Raw genomic sequence first — 18,264 nt, 5'->3', positions numbered from 1 at the left:
GAATTTAATGCATTAATAATATTACGTTTAATGCGAGAGGAGAGGTTGATAACTTGCAAAGGACCAGATAGGAAATATTTCAAGTTTGTGGGCTCTAAGGTCTCTGTTATAACAACTCCTGTCTATGCTAGTGGCACGAAAAGTAGCCATAAACAATATGCAGATGAGCACGACAAGAGAGCAGGTATATCTGTACTAGATTATCTGTAGGTAACAACCGTGGTTTCCTTTATTTTAGTTGCAAGAAGCACAAGATCGATATATGGAGGCCACGAAATGTATTGAGAAGATGCAGCATCAAGTGCAAAAGTAAGATTTAAAGCAGCACAGAGAATAAGTAGGGATTAAGTACGAAGCACCTAGGCAGTACAGTGTAAGAATTATACCAGGAAAGATGACAAATAAGACATCATTGGGGAGCCGGGTAAAAATTTCAGTTTTGGGGTGTTGTGAAATGGCTTTTCCCCATTATTTCTAAATTTCTCTCATTATCCGCAAAACCCTGCTAGAAAAACAACAAAATGGCCAAAACATCTAACTTTCAAAAATTTCAGAATTTCTGCAATGGAACCTGTGGATGTTTGTGTACAATTGGTGTGGTGGTCTTAACAATCTATGTGTGAGGATAATTATTTTGAAATACACATTCTAGGCTTGAAAAGGAAAATGCCGAGTTAAAAGATACAAACAAAATGCAAGCGGGCACAATTGAAGAGCTTCAGAGAAACCCGCCGGGTCCAAGTTCGGTAAGTCGGGTTTGTTCTGTCATAACCGAAAAGGAATTTTAATTGTGTTACCAATATTATATGAGACTATTTTAGAAAATAGGAAGAGTCTCACTGATGAAAAGCAGTTACGGCATCGATAGTGGCACTCTTTGCTACGAATAGCAGAATTCCTCTTTATAGAAGACATTAACTGAATTCATAAAATGAATGATTGTCGTAGGAAGATTTTAAGTAGAAAGATTGTGGAAGCGCTCCCATTGTGGCTCAGCGGCTTATGAACCCTACCAGTATCCATGAGGATGGGGCCTCGCTCAGTGGGTTAAGGGTCCAGTGTTGCCAAGGCTCTGGTATAGGTCTCAGCAGCAGCTCTGATTCAACCCCTAGCCTGGGAACTTCCGTATGCCACAGGAGTGGCTTTAAAAAAAAAATAATAATAAAGAGAGAGACAAGAAGGAAAGAAAGAAAGCGAGGAATAGAAAAGTTGAGGACTGAACATCCAGGGTTAGTGTCATTTAGAAACGAAGTAGGCGTAGAGGAGGGCCTCTTCGGGTCACATTGTGTAAGTTCAGTTGAGTTCTCTGGAGGAAGAGTGTCATAAATACCAAGGGAATAGATCAGCACTATGTGATAAATAAGGCTAAGGCTACAGTATATTTCTCAGTACTCACCAATTGGGAGCTTAGAATTTGAGATGAAAACTCTTAATCTTCTTTTTAGCGCCATCTCATGTTCCATTAAGTATATCTTTGAAGCCTTACATTCTCCTTAGACTTCTGGTTACCAGTTCCTTCTCCAGGTGAAAAGCAGCTGTGTTAAGAACACTTCTCTCTCGATCTCTCTCGCGAGATCGAGAGAGAGGTCAAAGTCATAAGGTCAAAGTCCGTACCACAGTAGGACTTAAAAAAACAACAAAACAGAAACCCCCCCAATCTTTTATTGTTATTTTTTTCCTTTTAGGGCCGTGCCTACAGCATAGGGACATTACCAGGCTAGGGGTCGAATCGGAGCTGCATCTGCAGGCTTACGCCAGAGCCACCGCAATGCCAGATCTGACCTGCATCTGTGATCTAGAGCACGGCTTGTGGTCACGTGGGCTCCTTAACCCACCGAGCAGGGCCAGGGGTAGAACAACCCGCATCCGCATGGATACCATGCCCGGTTCTGAACCCACTGAGCCACAAGAGGCATTCGCACAGGAGTATTTGTAAGCACATAGTTGTAGAGAAATACAACTCAGCATTATTAGGAACATACTCTGAACACCAACCTTTGTCTTGTATGTAATATATTTTGATTTTTTTACAAAGTTTGCTCGTCCATAATACATTTTCACATATCTCATATATATATATATATATATAAATATATAATCTTTGAATATATAAAGAAACCCTATAAAGCAGAGGCTTTTGATTCTATCCCTAGTAGTATCCTAGTAGTATTGATACATTACTGATCTAGTGTATCTAAATGCTGAAATATATTGTATAGATTGAGAGAGAGTCCGGACGGACGAGAGACGTAACAGAGAGAGTGGAGTTAAGTGAGAACAGGGAACTTCCTGTTTGAAAATATGGAAGTTATTTCAAATTCACCTTAGGAAAAGTGTTAGCTGTCATCATCACTAGAAGTGCCACAGTGACTCGCCGGTGTGGATATTTAATGTTGTAGTTGAGTGTCGCTTAGAAGACAATAATGTACATGCGGAGTTCCCATTGTGGCACATTGGAAGCGAACCCAACCAGGAACCATGAGGTTGCAGATTCAATCCCTGGCCTCACTCGGTGGGTTAAGGATGCGGCGTTGTTGCCGTGAGCTGCGGTATCGGTCGCAGACCTGGCTTGGATCCTGCACTGCTGTGGCTGTGGCATAGGCAGCAGCTATAGCTCTAATGAGACCCCTAGGCTGGGAACCACCACATGCCACAAGTGTGGCCCTAAACAACAAAAAAATACAAACACACACACAGACGTATGTGTGTGTATGTGTACACGTATATGTGCGTGTGTGTGTGTGTATATATATGTTCATGGGTATATATATATTTACATATTCCTATATGTGTGAACACGTGTGTTGTCTCCGTACATATGTCTGCACATATACATGTGTGTGCACATGTATGTGTGTACCCATGTGTGTATGTGTACACGTGTGTATTTATGTGTGTGTGTGCGTGTGTTTGTGTGTGTGTGTGTGTGTGTGTGCTTACACATGAATGTTTCCTGTAAGGAAATTCTCTCTTTCCCCCATCTGCCAACATATAAATGTGTATATTTATTTGATGAAATGGAATTTAATGCATTAATAATATTACGTTTAATGCGAGAGGAGAGGTTGATAACTTGCAAAGGACCAGATAGGAAATATTTCAAGTTTGTGGGCTCTAAGGTCTCTGTTATAACAACTCCTGTCTATGCTAGTGGCACAAAAAGTAGCCATAAACAATATGCAGATGAGCACGACAAGAGAGCAGGTATATCTGTACTAGATTATCTGTAGGTAACAACCGTGGTTTCCTTTATTTTAGTTGCAAGAAGCACAAGATCGATATATGGAGGCCGCGAAATGTATTGAGAAGATGCAGCATCAAGTGCAAAAGTAAGATTTAAAGCAGCACAGAGAATAAGTAGGGATTAAGTACGAAGCACCTAGGCAGTACAGTGTAAGAATTATACCAGGAAAGATGACAAATAAGACATCATTGGGGAGCCGGGTAAAAATTTCAGTTTTGGGGTGTTGTGAAATGGCTTTTCCCCATTATTTCTAAATTTCTCTCATTATCCGCAAAACCCTGCTAGAAAAACAACAAAATGGCCAAAACATCTACCTTTCAAAAATTTCAGAATTTCTGTAATGGAACCTGTGGATGTTTGTGTGCAATTGGTGTGGTGGTCTTAACAATCTATGTGTGAGGATAATTATTTTGAAATACACATTCTAGGCTTGAAAAGGAAAATGCCGAGTTAAAAGATACAAACAAAATGCAAGCGGGCACAATTGAAGAGCTTCAGAGAAACCCGCCGGGTCCAAGTTCGGTAAGTCGGGTTTGTTCTGTCATAACCGAAAAGGAATTTTAATTGTGTTACCAATATTATATGAGACTATTTTAGAAAATAGGAAGAGTCTCACTGATGAAAAGCAGTTACGGCATCGATAGTGGCACTCTTTGCTACGAATAGCAGAATTCCTCTTTATAGAAGACATTAACTGAATTCATAAAATGAATGATTGTCGTAGGAAGATTTTAAGTAGAAAGATTGTGGAAGCGCTCCCATTGTGGCTCAGCGGCTTATGAACCCTACTAGTATCCATGAGGATGGGGCCTCGCTCAGTGGGTTAAGGGTCCAGTGTTGCCAAGGCTCTGGTATAGGTCTCAGCAGCAGCTCTGATTCAACCCCTAGCCTGGGAACTTCCGTATGCCACAGGAGTGGCTTTAAAAAAAAAAAATAATAAAGAGAGAGACAAGAAGGAAAGAAAGAAAGCGAGGAATAGAAAAGTTGAGGACTGAACATCCAGGGTTAGTGTCATTTAGAAACGAAGTAGGCGTAGAGGAGGGCCTCTTCGGGTCACATTGTGTAAGTTCAGTTGAGTTCTCTGGAGGAAGAGTGTCATAAATACCAAGGGAATAGATCAGCACTATGTGATAAATAAGGCTAAGGCTACAGTATATTTCTCAGTACTCACCAATTGGGAGCTTAGAATTTGAGATGAAAACTCTTAATCTTCTTTTTAGCGCCATCTCATGTTCCATTAAGTATATCTTTGAAGCCTTACATTCTCCTTAGACTTCTGGTTACCAGTTCCTTCTCCAGGTGAAAAGCAGCTGTGTTAAGAACACTTCTCTCTCGATCTCTCTCGCGAGATCGAGAGAGAGGTCAAAGTCATAAGGTCAAAGTCCGTACCACAGTAGGACTTAAAAAAACAACAAAACAGAAACCCCCCCAATCTTTTATTGTTATTTTTTTCCTTTTAGGGCCGTGCCTACAGCATAGGGACATTACCAGGCTAGGGGTCGAATCGGAGCTGCATCTGCAGGCTTACGCCAGAGCCACCGCAATGCCAGATCTGACCTGCATCTGTGATCTAGAGCACGGCTTGTGGTCACGTGGGCTCCTTAACCCACCGAGCAGGGCCAGGGGTAGAACAACCCGCATCCGCATGGATACCATGCCCGGTTCTGAACCCACTGAGCCACAAGAGGCATTCGCACAGGAGTATTTGTAAGCACATAGTTGTAGAGAAATACAACTCAGCATTATTAGGAACATACTCTGAACACCAACCTTTGTCTTGTATGTAATATATTTTGATTTTTTTACAAAGTTTGCTCGTCCATAATACATTTTCACATATCTCATATATATATATATATATAAATATATAATCTTTGAATATATAAAGAAACCCTATAAAGCAGAGGCTTTTGATTCTATCCCTAGTAGTATCCTAGTAGTATTGATACATTACTGATCTAGTGTATCTAAATGCTGAAATATATTGTATAGATTGAGAGAGAGTCCGGACGGACGAGAGAGGTAACAGAGAGAGTGGAGTTAAGTGAGAACAGGGAACTTCCTGTTTGAAAATATGGAAGTTATTTCAAATTCACCTTAGGAAAAGTGTTAGCTGTCATCATCACTAGAAGTGCCACAGTGACTCGCCGGTGTGGATATTTAATGTTGTAGTTGAGTGTCGCTTAGAAGACAATAATGTACATGCGGAGTTCCCATTGTGGCACATTGGAAGCGAACCCAACCAGGAACCATGAGGTTGCAGATTCAATCCCTGGCCTCACTCGGTGGGTTAAGGATGCGGCGTTGTTGCCGTGAGCTGCGGTATCGGTCGCAGACCTGGCTTGGATCCTGCACTGCTGTGGCTGTGGCATAGGCAGCAGCTATAGCTCTAATGAGACCCCTAGGCTGGGAACCACCACATGCCACAAGTGTGGCCCTAAACAACAAAAAAATACAAACACACACACAGACGTATGTGTGTGTATGTGTACACGTATATGTGCGTGTGTGTGTGTGTATATATATGTTCATGGGTATATATATATTTACATATTCCTATATGTGTGAACACGTGTGTTGTCTCCGTACATATGTCTGCACATATACATGTGTGTGCACATGTATGTGTGTACCCATGTGTGTATGTGTACACGTGTGTATTTATGTGTGTGTGTGCGTGTGTTTGTGTGTGTGTGTGTGTGTGTGTGTGCTTACACATGAATGTTTCCTGTAAGGAAATTCTCTCTTTCCCCCATCTGCCAACATATAAATGTGTATATTTATTTGATGAAATGGAATTTAATGCATTAATAATATTACGTTTAATGCGAGAGGAGAGGTTGATAACTTGCAAAGGACCAGATAGGAAATATTTCAAGTTTGTGGGCTCTAAGGTCTCTGTTATAACAACTCCTGTCTATGCTAGTGGCACGAAAAGTAGCCATAAACAATATGCAGATGAGCACGACAAGAGAGCAGGTATATCTGTACTAGATTATCTGTAGGTAACAACCGTGGTTTCCTTTATTTTAGTTGCAAGAAGCACAAGATCGATATATGGAGGCCGCGAAATGTATTGAGAAGATGCAGCATCAAGTGCAAAAGTAAGATTTAAAGCAGCACAGAGAATAAGTAGGGATTAAGTACGAAGCACCTAGGCAGTACAGTGTAAGAATTATACCAGGAAAGATGACAAATAAGACATCATTGGGGAGCCGGGTAAAAATTTCAGTTTTGGGGTGTTGTGAAATGGCTTTTCCCCATTATTTCTAAATTTCTCTCATTATCCGCAAAACCCTGCTAGAAAAACAACAAAATGGCCAAAACATCTACCTTTCAAAAATTTCAGAATTTCTGTAATGGAACCTGTGGATGTTTGTGTGCAATTGGTGTGGTGGTCTTAACAATCTATGTGTGAGGATAATTATTTTGAAATACACATTCTAGGCTTGAAAAGGAAAATGCCAAGTTAAAAGATACAAACAAAATGCAAGCGGGCACAATTGAAGAGCTGCAGAGAAACCCGCCGGGTCCAAGTTCGGTAAGTCGGGTTTGTTCTGTCATAACCGAAAAGGAATTTTAATTGTGTTACCAATATTATATGAGACTATTTTAGAAAATAGGAAGAGTCTCACTGATGAAAAGCAGTTACGGCATCGATAGTGGCACTCTTTGCTACGAATAGCAGAATTCCTCTTTATAGAAGACATTAACTGAATTCATAAAATGAATGATTGTCGTAGGAAGATTTTAACTAGAAAGATTGTGGAAGCGCTCCCATTGTGGCTCAGCGGCTTATGAACCCTACTAGTATCCATGAGGATGGGGCCTCGCTCAGTGGGTTAAGGGTCCAGTGTTGCCAAGGCTCTGGTATAGGTCTCAGCAGCAGCTCTGATTCAACCCCTAGCCTGGGAACTTCCGTATGCCACAGGAGTGGCTTTAAAAAAAAAAAATAATAAAGAGAGAGACAAGAAGGAAAGAAAGAAAGCGAGGAATAGAAAAGTTGAGGACTGAACATCCAGGGTTAGTGTCATTTAGAAACGAAGTAGGCGTAGAGGAGGGCCTCTTCGGGTCACATTGTGTAAGTTCAGTTGAGTTCTCTGGAGGAAGAGTGTCATAAATACCAAGGGAATAGATCAGCACTATGTGATAAATAAGGCTAAGGCTACAGTATATTTCTCAGTACCCACCAATTGGGAGCTTAGAATTTGAGATGAAAACTCTTAATCTTCTTTTTAGCGCCATCTCATGTTCCATTAAGTATATCTTTGAAGCCTTACATTCTCCTTAGACTTCTGGTTACCAGTTCTTTCTCCAAGTGGAAAGCAGCTGTGTTAAGACCACTTCTCTCTCGATCTCTCTCGCGAGATCGAGAGAGAGGTCAAAGTCATAAGGTCAAAGTCCGTACCACAGTAGGACTTAAAAAAACAACAAAACAGAAACCCCCCCAATCTTTTATTATTATTTTTTTCCTTTTAGGGCCGTGCCTCCAGCATAGGGACATTACCAGGCTAGGGGTCGAATCGGAGCTGCATCTGCAGGCTTACGCCAGAGCCACCGCAATGCCAGATCTGACCTGCATCTGTGATCTAGAGCACGGCTTGTGGTCACGTGGGCTCCTTAACCCACCGAGCAGGGCCAGGGGTAGAACAACCCGCATCCGCATGGATACCATGCCCGGTTCTGAACCCACTGAGCCACAAGAGGCATTCGCACAGGAGTATTTGTAAGCACATAGTTGTAGAGAAATACAACTCAGCATTATTAGGAACATACTATGAACACCAACCTTTGTCTTGTATGTAATATATTTTGATTTTTTTACAAAGTTTGCTCGTCCATAATACATTTTCACATATCTCATATATATATATATATAAAAATATATAATCTTCGAATATATAAAGAAACCCTATAAAGCAGAGGCTTTTGATTCTATCCCTAGTAGTATCCTAGTAGTATTGATACATTACTGATCTAGTGTATCTAAATGCTGAAATATATTGTATAGATTGAGAGAGAGTCCGGACGGACGAGAGACGTAACAGAGAGAGTGGAGTTAAGTGAGAACAGGGAACTTCCTGTTTGAAAATATGGAAGTTATTTCAAATTCACCTTAGGAAAAGTGTTAGCTGTCATCATCACTAGAAGTGCCACAGTGACTCGCCGGTGTGGATATTTAATGTTGTAGTTGAGTGTCGCTTAGAAGACAATAATGTACATGCGGAGTTCCCATTGTGGCACATTGGAAGCGAACCCAACCAGGAACCATGAGGTTGCAGATTCAATCCCTGGCCTCACTCGGTGGGTTAAGGATGCGGCGTTGTTGCCGTGAGCTGCGGTATCGGTCGCAGACCTGGCTTGGATCCTGCACTGCTGTGGCTGTGGCATAGGCAGCAGCTATAGCTCTAATGAGACCCCTAGGCTGGGAACCACCACATGCCACAAGTGTGGCCCTAAACAACAAAAAAATACACACACACACACAGACGTATGTGTGTGTATGTGTACACGTATATGTGCGTGTGTGTGTGTGTATATATATGTTCATGGGTATATATATATTTACATATTCCTATATGTGTGAACACATGTGTTGTCTCCGTACATATGTCTGCACATATACATGTGTGTGCACATGTATGTGTGTACCCATGTGTGTATGTGTACACGTGTGTATTTATGTGTGTGTGTGCGTGTGTTTGTGTGTGTGTGTGTGTGTGTGTGCTTACACATGAATGTTTCCTGTAAGGAAATTCTCTCTTTCCCCCATCTGCCAACGTATAAATGTGTATATTTATTTGATGAAATGGAATTTAATGCATTAATAATATTACGTTTAATGCGAGAGGAGAGGTTGATAACTTGCAAAGGACCAGATAGGAAATATTTCAAGTTTGTGGGCTCTAAGGTCTCTGTTATAACAACTCCTGTCTATGCTAGTGGCACGAAAAGTAGCCATAAACAATATGCAGATGAGCACGACAAGAGAGCAGGTATATCTGTACTAGATTATCTGTAGGTAACAACCGTGGTTTCCTTTATTTTAGTTGCAAGAAGCACAAGATCGATATATGGAGGCCGCGAAATGTATTGAGAAGATGCAGCATCAAGTGCAAAAGTAAGATTTAAAGCAGCACAGAGAATAAGTAGGGATTAAGTACGAAGCACCTAGGCAGTACAGTGTAAGAATTATACCAGGAAAGATGACAAATAAGACATCATTGGGGAGCCGGGTAAAAATTTCAGTTTTGGGGTGTTGTGAAATGGTTTTTCCCCATTATTTCTAAATTTCTCTCATTATCCGCAAAACCCTGCTAGAAAAACAACAAAATGGCCAAAACATCTACCTTTCAAAAATTTCAGAATTTCTGCAATGGAACCTGTGGATGTTTGTGTACAATTGGTGTGGTGGTCTTAACAATCTATGTGTGAGGATAATTATTTTGAAATACACATTCTAGGCTTGAAAAGGAAAATGCCGAGTTAAAAGATACAAACAAAATGCAAGCGGGCACAATTGAAGAGCTTCAGAGAAACCCGCCGGGTCCAAGTTCGGTAAGTCGGGTTTTTTCTGTCATAACCGAAAAGGAATTTTAATTGTGTTACCAATATTATATGAGACTACTTTAGAAAATAGGAAGAGTCTCACTGATGAAAAGCAGTTACGGCATTGATAGTGGCACTCTTTGCTACGAATAGCAGAATTCCTCTTTATAGAAGACATTAAGTGAATTCATAAAATGAATGATTGTCGTAGGAAGATTTTAAGTAGAAAGATTGTGGAAGCGCTCCCATTGTGGCTCAGCGGCTTATGAACCCTACCAGTATCCATGAGGATGGGGCCTCGCTCAGTGGGTTAAGGGTCCAGTGTTGCCAAGGCTCTGGTATAGGTCTCAGCAGCAGCTCTGATTCAACCCCTAGCCTGGGAACTTCCGTATGCCACAGGAGTGGCTTTAAAAAATAATAATAATAAAGAGAGAGACAAGAAGGAAAGAAAGAAAGCGAGGAATAGAAAAGTTGAGGACTGAACATTCAGGGTTAGTGTCATTTAGAAACGAAGTAGGCGTAGAGGAGGGCCTCTTCGGGTCACATTGTGTAAGTTCAGTTGAGTTCTCTGGAGGAAGAGTGTCATAAATACCAAGGGAATAGATCAGCACTATGTGATAAATAAGGCTAAGGCTACAGTATATTTCTCAGTACCCACCAATTGGGAGCTTAGAATTTGAGATGAAAACTCTTAATCTTCTTTTTAGCACCATCTCATGTTCCATTAAGTATATCTTTGAAGCCTTACACTCTCCTTAGACTTCTGGTTACCAGTTCTTTCTCCAGGTGGAAAGCAGCTGTGTTAAGAACACTTCTCTCTCGATCTCTCTCGCGCTCTAGTAATAATTTGCGGCATTCAGGGAGTGGTAGATGATCATGTTTGAATACCTGAGTGAATTCTTTCATAAGGTCAAAGTCCGTACCACAGTAGGACTTAAAAAAACAACAAAACAGAAACCCCCCCAGTCTTTTATTATTATTTTTTTCCTTTTAGGGCCGTGCCTCCAGCATAGGGACATTACCAGGCTAGGGGTCGAATCGGAGCTGCATCTGCAGGCTTACGCCAGAGCCACCGCAATGCCAGATCTGACCTGCATCTGTGATCTAGAGCACGGCTTGTGGTCACGTGGGCTCCTTAACCCACCGAGCAGGGCCAGGGGTAGAACAACCCGCATCCGCATGGATACCATGCCCGGTTCTGAACCCACTGAGCCACAAGAGGCATTCGCACAGGAGTATTTGTAAGCACATAGTTGTAGAGAAATACAACTCAGCATTATTAGGAACATACTCTGAACACCAACCTTTGTCTTGTATGTAATATATTTTGATTTTTTTACAAAGTTTGCTCGTCCACAATACATTTTCATATATCATATATATTTACATATATATATATAATCTTTGAATATATAAAGAAACCCTATAAAGCAGAGGCTTTTGATTCTATCCCTAGTAGTATCCTAGTAGTATTGATACATTACTGATCTAGTGTATCTAAATGCTGAAATATATTGTATAGATTGAGAGAGAGTCCGGACGGACGAGAGACGTAACAGAGAGAGTGGAGTTAAGTGAGAACAGGGAACTTCCTGTTTGAAAATATGGAAGTTATTTCAAATTCACCTTAGGAAAAGTGTTAGCTGTCATCATCACTAGAAGTGCCACAGTGACTCGCCGGTGTGGATATTTAATGTTGTAGTTGAGTGTCGCTTAGAAGACAATAATGTACATGCGGAGTTCCCATTGTGGCACATTGGAAGCGAACCCAACCAGGAACCATGAGGTTGCAGATTCAATCCCTGGCCTCACTCGGTGGGTTAAGGATGCGGCGTTGTTGCCGTGAGCTGCGGTATCGGTCGCAGACCTGGCTTGGATCCTGCACTGCTGTGGCTGTGGCATAGGCAGCAGCTATAGCTCTAATGAGACCCCTAGGCTGGGAACCACCACATGCCACAAGTGTGGCCCTAAACAACAAAAAAATACACACACACACACAGACGTATGTGTGTGTATGTGTACACGTATATGTGCGTGTGTGTGTGTGTATATATATGTTCATGGGTATATATATATTTACATATTCCTATATGTGTGCACACGTGGGTTGTCTCCGTACATATGTCTGCACATATACATGTGTGTGCACATGTATGTGTGTACCCATGTGTGTATGTGTACACGTGTGTATTTATGTGTATGTATTTGCATGTTTTTGTGTGTGTGGTTTTGTTCGTGTGTTTACACATTAATGTTTCCTGTAAGGAAATTCTCTCTTTCCCCCATCTGCCAACGTATAAATGTGTATATTTATTTGATGAAATGGAATTTAATGCATTAATAATATTACGTTTAATACGAGAGGAGAGGTTGATAACTTGCAAAGTTCCAGATAGGAAATATTTCAAGTTTGTGGGCTCTAAGGTCTCTGTTATAACAACTCCTGTCTATGCTAGTGGCACGAAAAGTAGCCATAAACAATATGCAGATGAGCACGACAAGAGAGCAGGTATATCTGTACTAGATTATCAGTAGGTAACAACCGTGGTTTCCTTTATTTTAGTTGCAAGAAGCACAAGATCGATATATGGAGGCCGCGAAATGTATTGAGAAGATGCAGCATCAAGTGCAAAAGTAAGATTTAAAGCAGCACAGAGAATAAGTAGGGATTAAGTACGAAGCACCTAGGCAGTACAGTGTAAGAATTATACCAGGAAAGATGACAAATAAGACATCATTGGGGAGCCGGGTAAAAATTTCAGTTTTGGGGTGTTGTGAAATGGTTTTTCCCCATTATTTCTAAATTTCTCTCATTATCAGCAAAACCCTGCTAGAAAAACAACAAAATGGCCAAAACATCTACCTTTCAAAAATTTCTGAATTTCTGCAATGGAACCTGTGGATGTTTGTGTACAATTGGTGTGGTGGTCTTAACAATCTATGTGTGAGAATAATTATTTTGAAATACACATTCTAGGCTTGAAAAGGAAAATGCCGAGTTAAAAGCTATAAAGAAGCTGCAAGCAAGGGCAATTGAAAAGCTTCTGAAAAACCCGCTGGCTCCAAGATCGGTAAGTCGGGTTTTTTCTGTCATAACCGAAAAGGAATTTTAATTGTGTTACCAATATTATATGAGACTATTTTAGAAAATAGGAAGAGTCTCATTGATGAAAAGCAGTTACGACATCGATAGTGGCACTCTTTGCTACGAATAGCATAATTCCTCTTTATAGAAGACATTAACTGAATTCATAAAATGAATGATTGTCGTAGGAAGATTTTAAGTAGAAAGATTGTGGAAGCGCTCCCATTGTGGCTCAGCGGCTTATGAACCCTACCAGTATCCATGAGGATGGGGCCTCGCTCAGTGGGTTAAGGGTCCAGTGTTGCCAAGGCTCTGGTATAGGTCTCAGCAGCAGCTCTGATTCAACCCCTAGCCTGGGAACTTCCGTATGCCACAGGAGTGGCTTTAAAAAAAAAAAAATAATAAAGAGAGAGACAAGAAGGAAAGAAAGAAAGCGAGGAATAGAAAAGTTGAGAACTGAACATCCAGGGTTAGTGTCATTTAGAAACGAAGTAGGCGTAGAGGAGGGCCTCTTCGGGTCACATTGTGTAAGTTCAGTTGAGTTCTCTGGAGGAAGAGTGTCATAAATACCAAGGGAATAGATCAGCACTATGTGATAAATAAGGCTAAGGCTACAGTATATTTCTCAGTACCCACCAATTGGGAGCTTAGAATTTGAGATGAAAACTCTTAATCTTCTTTTTAGCGCCATCTCATGTTCCATTAAGTATATCTTTGAAGCCTTACACTCTCCTTAGACTTCTGGTTACCAGTTCTTTCTCCAGGTGGAAAGCAGCTGTGTTAAGAACACTTCTCTCTCGATCTCTCTCGCGCTCTAGTAATAATTTGCGGCATTCAGGGAGTGGTAGATGATCATGTTTGAATACCTGAGTGAATTCTTTTATAAGGTCAAAGTCCGTACCACAGTAGGACTTAAAAAAACAACAAAACAGAAACCCCCCCAGTCTTTTATTATTATTTTTTTCCTTTTAGGGCCGTGCCTCCAGCATAGGGACATTACCAGGCTAGGGGTCGAATCGGAGCTGCATCTGCAGGCTTACGCCAGAGCCACCGCAATGCCAGATCTGACCTGCATCTGTGATCTAGAGCACGGCTTGTGGTCACGTGGGCTCCTTAACCCACCGAGCAGGGCCAGGGGTAGAACAACCCGCATCCGCATGGATACCATGCCCGGTTCTGAACCCACTGAGCCACAAGAGGCATTCGCACAGGAATATTTGTAAACACATAGTTGTAGAGAAATACAACTCAGCATTATTAGGAACATACTATGAACACCAACCTTTGTCTTGTATGTAATATATTTTGATTTTTTTACAAAGTTTGCTCGTCCACAATACATTTTCATATATCATATTATATATATCATATTATATTTATATATATATGTATATAATCTTTGAATATATAAAGACAACCTATAAAGCAGAGGCTTTTGATTCTATCCCTAGTAGTATCCTAGTAGTATCGATACATTACTGATCTAGTGTATCTAAATGCTGAAATATATTGTATAGATTGAGAGAGAGTCCGGATGGACGAGAGACGTAACAGAGAGAGTGGAGTTAAGAGAGAACAGGGAACTTCCTGTTTGAAAATATGGAAGTTATTTCAAATTCACCTTAGGAAAAGTGTTAGCTGTCATCATCACTAGAAGTGCCACAGTGACTCGCCGGTGTGGATATTTAATGTTGTAGTTGAGTGTCGCTTAGAAGACAATAATGTACATGCGGAGTTCCCATTGTGGCACATTGGAAGCGAACCCAACCAGGAACCATGAGGTTGCAGATTCAATCCCTGGCCTCACTCGGTGGGTTAAGGATGCGGCGTTGTTGCCGTGAGCTGCGGTATCGGTCGCAGACCTGGCTTGGATCCTGCACTGCTGTGGCTGTGGCATAGGCAGCAGCTATAGCTCTAATGAGACCCCTAGGCTGGGAACCACCACATGCCACAAGTGTGGCCCTAAACAACAAAAAAATACACACACACACACAGACGTATGTGTGTGTATGTGTACACGTATATGTGCGTGTGTGTGTGTGTATATATATGTTCATGGGTATATATATATTTACATATTCCTATATGTGTGCACACGTGTGTTGTCTCCGTACATATGTCTGCACATGTACATGTGTGTGCACATGTATGTGTGTACCCATGTGTGTATGTGTACACGTGTGTATTTGTGTGTGTGTGTGCGTGTGTTTGTGTGGGGGGGGGGTGGGTGTGTGCTTACACATGAATGTTTCCTGTAAGGAAATTCTCTCTTTCCCCCATCTGCCAGCGTATAAATGTGTATATTTATTTGATGAAATGGAATTTAATGCATTAATAATATTACGTTTAATGCGAGAGGAGAGGTTGATAACTTGCAAAGGACCAGACAGGAAATATTTCAAGTTTGTGGGCTCTAAGGTCTCCGTTATAACAACTCCTGTCTATGCTAGTGGCACGAAAACTAGCCATAAACAATATGCAGATGAGCACGACAAGAGAGCAGGTATATCTGTACTAGATTATCAGTAGGTAACAACCGTGGTTTCCTTTATTTTAGTTGCAAGAAGCACAAGATCGATATATGGAGGCCTTGAAATGTATTGAGAAGATGCAGCATCAAGTGCAAAAGTAAGATTTAAAGCAGCACAGAGAATAAGTAGGGATTAAGTACGAAGCACCTAGGCAGTACAGTGTAAGAATTATACCAGGAAAGATGACAAATAAGACATCATTGGGGAGCCGGGTAAAAATTTCAGTTTTGGGGTGTTGTGAAATGGCTTTTCCCCATTATTTCTAAATTTCTCTCATTATCCGCAAAACCCTGCTAGAAAAACAACAAAATGGCCAAAACATCTACCTTTCAAAAATTTCAGAATTTCTGCAATGGAACCTGTGGATGTTTGTGTACAATTGGTGTGGTGGTCTTAACAATCTATGTGTGAGGATAATTATTTTGAAATACACATTCTAGGCTTGAAAAGGAAAATGCCGAGTTAAAAGATACAAACAAAATGCAAGCGGGCACAATTGAAGAGCTTCAGAGAAACCCGCCGGGTCCAAGTTCGGTAAGTCGGGTTTTTTCTGTCATAACCGAAAAGGAATTTTAATTGTGTTACCAATATTATATGAGACTATTTTAGAAAATAGGAAGAGTCTCACTGATGAAAAGCAGTTACGGCATCGATAGTGGCACTCTTTGCTACGAATAGCAGAATTCCTCTTTATAGAAGACATTAACTGAATTCATAAAATGAATGATTGTCGTAGGAAGATTTTAAGTAGAAAGATTGTGGAAGCGCTCGCATTGTGGCTCAGCGGCTTATGAACCCTACTAGTATCCATGAGGATGGGGCCTCGCTCAGTGGGTTAAGGGTCCAGTGTTGCCAAGGCTCTGGTATAGGTCTCAGCAGCAGCTCTGATTCAACCCCTAGCCTGGGAACTTCCGTATGCCACAGGAGTGGCTTTAAAAAAATAATAATAATAAAGAGAGAGACAAGAAGGAAAGAAAGAAAGCGAGGAATAGAAAAGTTGAGGACTGAACATCCAGGGTTAGTGTCATTTAGAAACGAAGTAGGCTTAGAGGAGGGCCTCTTCGGGTCACATTGTGTAAGTTCAGTTGAGTTCTCTGGAGGAAGAGTGTCATAAATACCAAGGGAATAGATCAGCACTATGTGATAAATAAGGCTAAGGCTACAGTATATTTCTCAGTACCCACCAATTGGGAGCTTAGAATTTGAGATGAAAACTCTTAATCTTCTTTTTAGCGCCATCTCATGTTCCATTAAGTATATCTTTGAAGCCTTACACTCTCCTTAGACTTCTGGTTACCAGTTCTTTCTCCAGGTGGAAAGCAGCTGTGTTAAGAACACTTCTCTCTCGATCTCTCTCGCGCTCTAGTAATAATTTGCGGCATTCAGGGAGTGGTAGATGATCATGTTTGAATACCTGAGTGAATTCTTTTATAAGGTCAAAGTCCGTACCACAGTAGGACTTAAAAAAACAACAAAACAGAAACCCCCCCAGTCTTTTATTATTATTTTTTTCCTTTTAGGGCCGTGCCTCCAGCATAGGGACATTACCAGGCTAGGGGTCGAATCGGAGCTGCATCTGCAGGCTTACGCCAGAGCCACCGCAATGCCAGATCTGACCTGCATCTGTGATCTAGAGCACGGCTTGTGGTCACGTGGGCTCCTTAACCCACCGAGCAGGGCCAGGGGTAGAACAACCCGCATCCGCATGGATACCATGCCCGGTTCTGAACCCACTGAGCCACAAGAGGCATTCGCACAGGAGTATTTGTAAGCACATAGTTGTAGAGAAATACAACTCAGCATTATTAGGAACATACTCTGAACACCAACCTTTGTCTTGTATGTAATATATTTTGATTTTTTTACAAAGTTTGCTCGTCCACAATACATTTTCATATATCACATTATATATATCATATTATATTTATATATATATGTATATAATCTTTGAATATATAAAGACAACCTATAAAGCAGAGGCTTTTGATTCTATCCCTAGTAGTATCCTAGTAGTATCGATACATTACTGATCTAGTGTATCTAAATGCTGAAATATATTGTATAGATTGAGAGAGAGTCCGGATGGACGAGAGACGTAACAGAGAGAGTGGAGTTAAGAGAGAACAGGGAACTTCCTGTTTGAAAATATGGAAGTTATTTCAAATTCACCTTAGGAAAAGTGTTAGCTGTCATCATCACTAGAAGTGCCACAGTGACTCGCCGGTGTGGATATTTAATGTTGTAGTTGAGTGTCGCTTAGAAGACAATAATGTACATGCGGAGTTCCCATTGTGGCACATTGGAAGCGAACCCAACCAGGAACCATGAGGTTGCAGATTCAATCCCTGGCCTCACTCGGTGGGTTAAGGATGCGGCGTTGTTGCCGTGAGCTGCGGTATCGGTCGCAGACCTGGCTTGGATCCTGCACTGCTGTGGCTGTGGCATAGGCAGCAGCTATAGCTCTAATGAGACCCCTAGGCTGGGAACCACCACATGCCACAAGTGTGGCCCTAAACAACAAAAAAATACACACACACACACAGACGTATGTGTGTGTATGTGTACACGTATATGTGCGTGTGTGTGTGTGTATATATATGTTCATGGGTATATATATATTTACATATTCCTATATGTGTGCACACGTGTGTTGTCTCCGTACATATGTCTGCACATGTACATGTGTGTGCACATGTATGTGTGTACCCATGTGTGTATGTGTACACGTGTGTATTTGTGTGTGTGTGTGCGTGTGTTTGTGTGTGTGTGTGGGTGGGTGTGTGCTTACACATGAATGTTTCCTGTAAGGAAATTCTCTCTTTCCCCCATCTGCCAACGTATAAATGTGTATATTT

The 18,264-nt window shown here is 41.2% G+C and overlaps 1 protein-coding gene across 1 annotated transcript in view; it reads left to right on the top strand.

The window, feature by feature from the left end:
* The window catches only part of LOC100628139 (uncharacterized), a 217,790-nt gene that overhangs the window by 54,875 nt on the left and 144,651 nt on the right, over nt 1–18,264 (top strand). Inside the window, exons 29-40 of the mRNA XM_085003024.1 lie at nt 239–309; nt 653–746; nt 3,259–3,329; nt 3,673–3,766; nt 6,278–6,348; nt 6,692–6,785; nt 9,295–9,365; nt 9,709–9,802; nt 12,357–12,427; nt 12,771–12,864; nt 15,436–15,506; nt 15,850–15,943. Coding sequence (XP_084859150.1) covers nt 239–309; nt 653–746; nt 3,259–3,329; nt 3,673–3,766; nt 6,278–6,348; nt 6,692–6,785; nt 9,295–9,365; nt 9,709–9,802; nt 12,357–12,427; nt 12,771–12,864; nt 15,436–15,506; nt 15,850–15,943 — 990 coding nt within the window. The remainder of the gene's footprint in view (nt 1–238; nt 310–652; nt 747–3,258; nt 3,330–3,672; nt 3,767–6,277; nt 6,349–6,691; nt 6,786–9,294; nt 9,366–9,708; nt 9,803–12,356; nt 12,428–12,770; nt 12,865–15,435; nt 15,507–15,849; nt 15,944–18,264) is intronic.

This window comes from Sus scrofa, chromosome 17 (genome assembly GCF_054392235.1).
Source record: "Sus scrofa isolate SSC_HxYL_T2T_F1_AM1 chromosome 17, Sscrofa_HxYL_maternal_Yorkshire_Landrace_v2.0, whole genome shotgun sequence".
Lineage (NCBI taxonomy): Eukaryota > Metazoa > Chordata > Mammalia > Artiodactyla > Suidae > Sus > Sus scrofa.
This window is presented reverse-complemented; position numbering and strand designations above follow the sequence as displayed.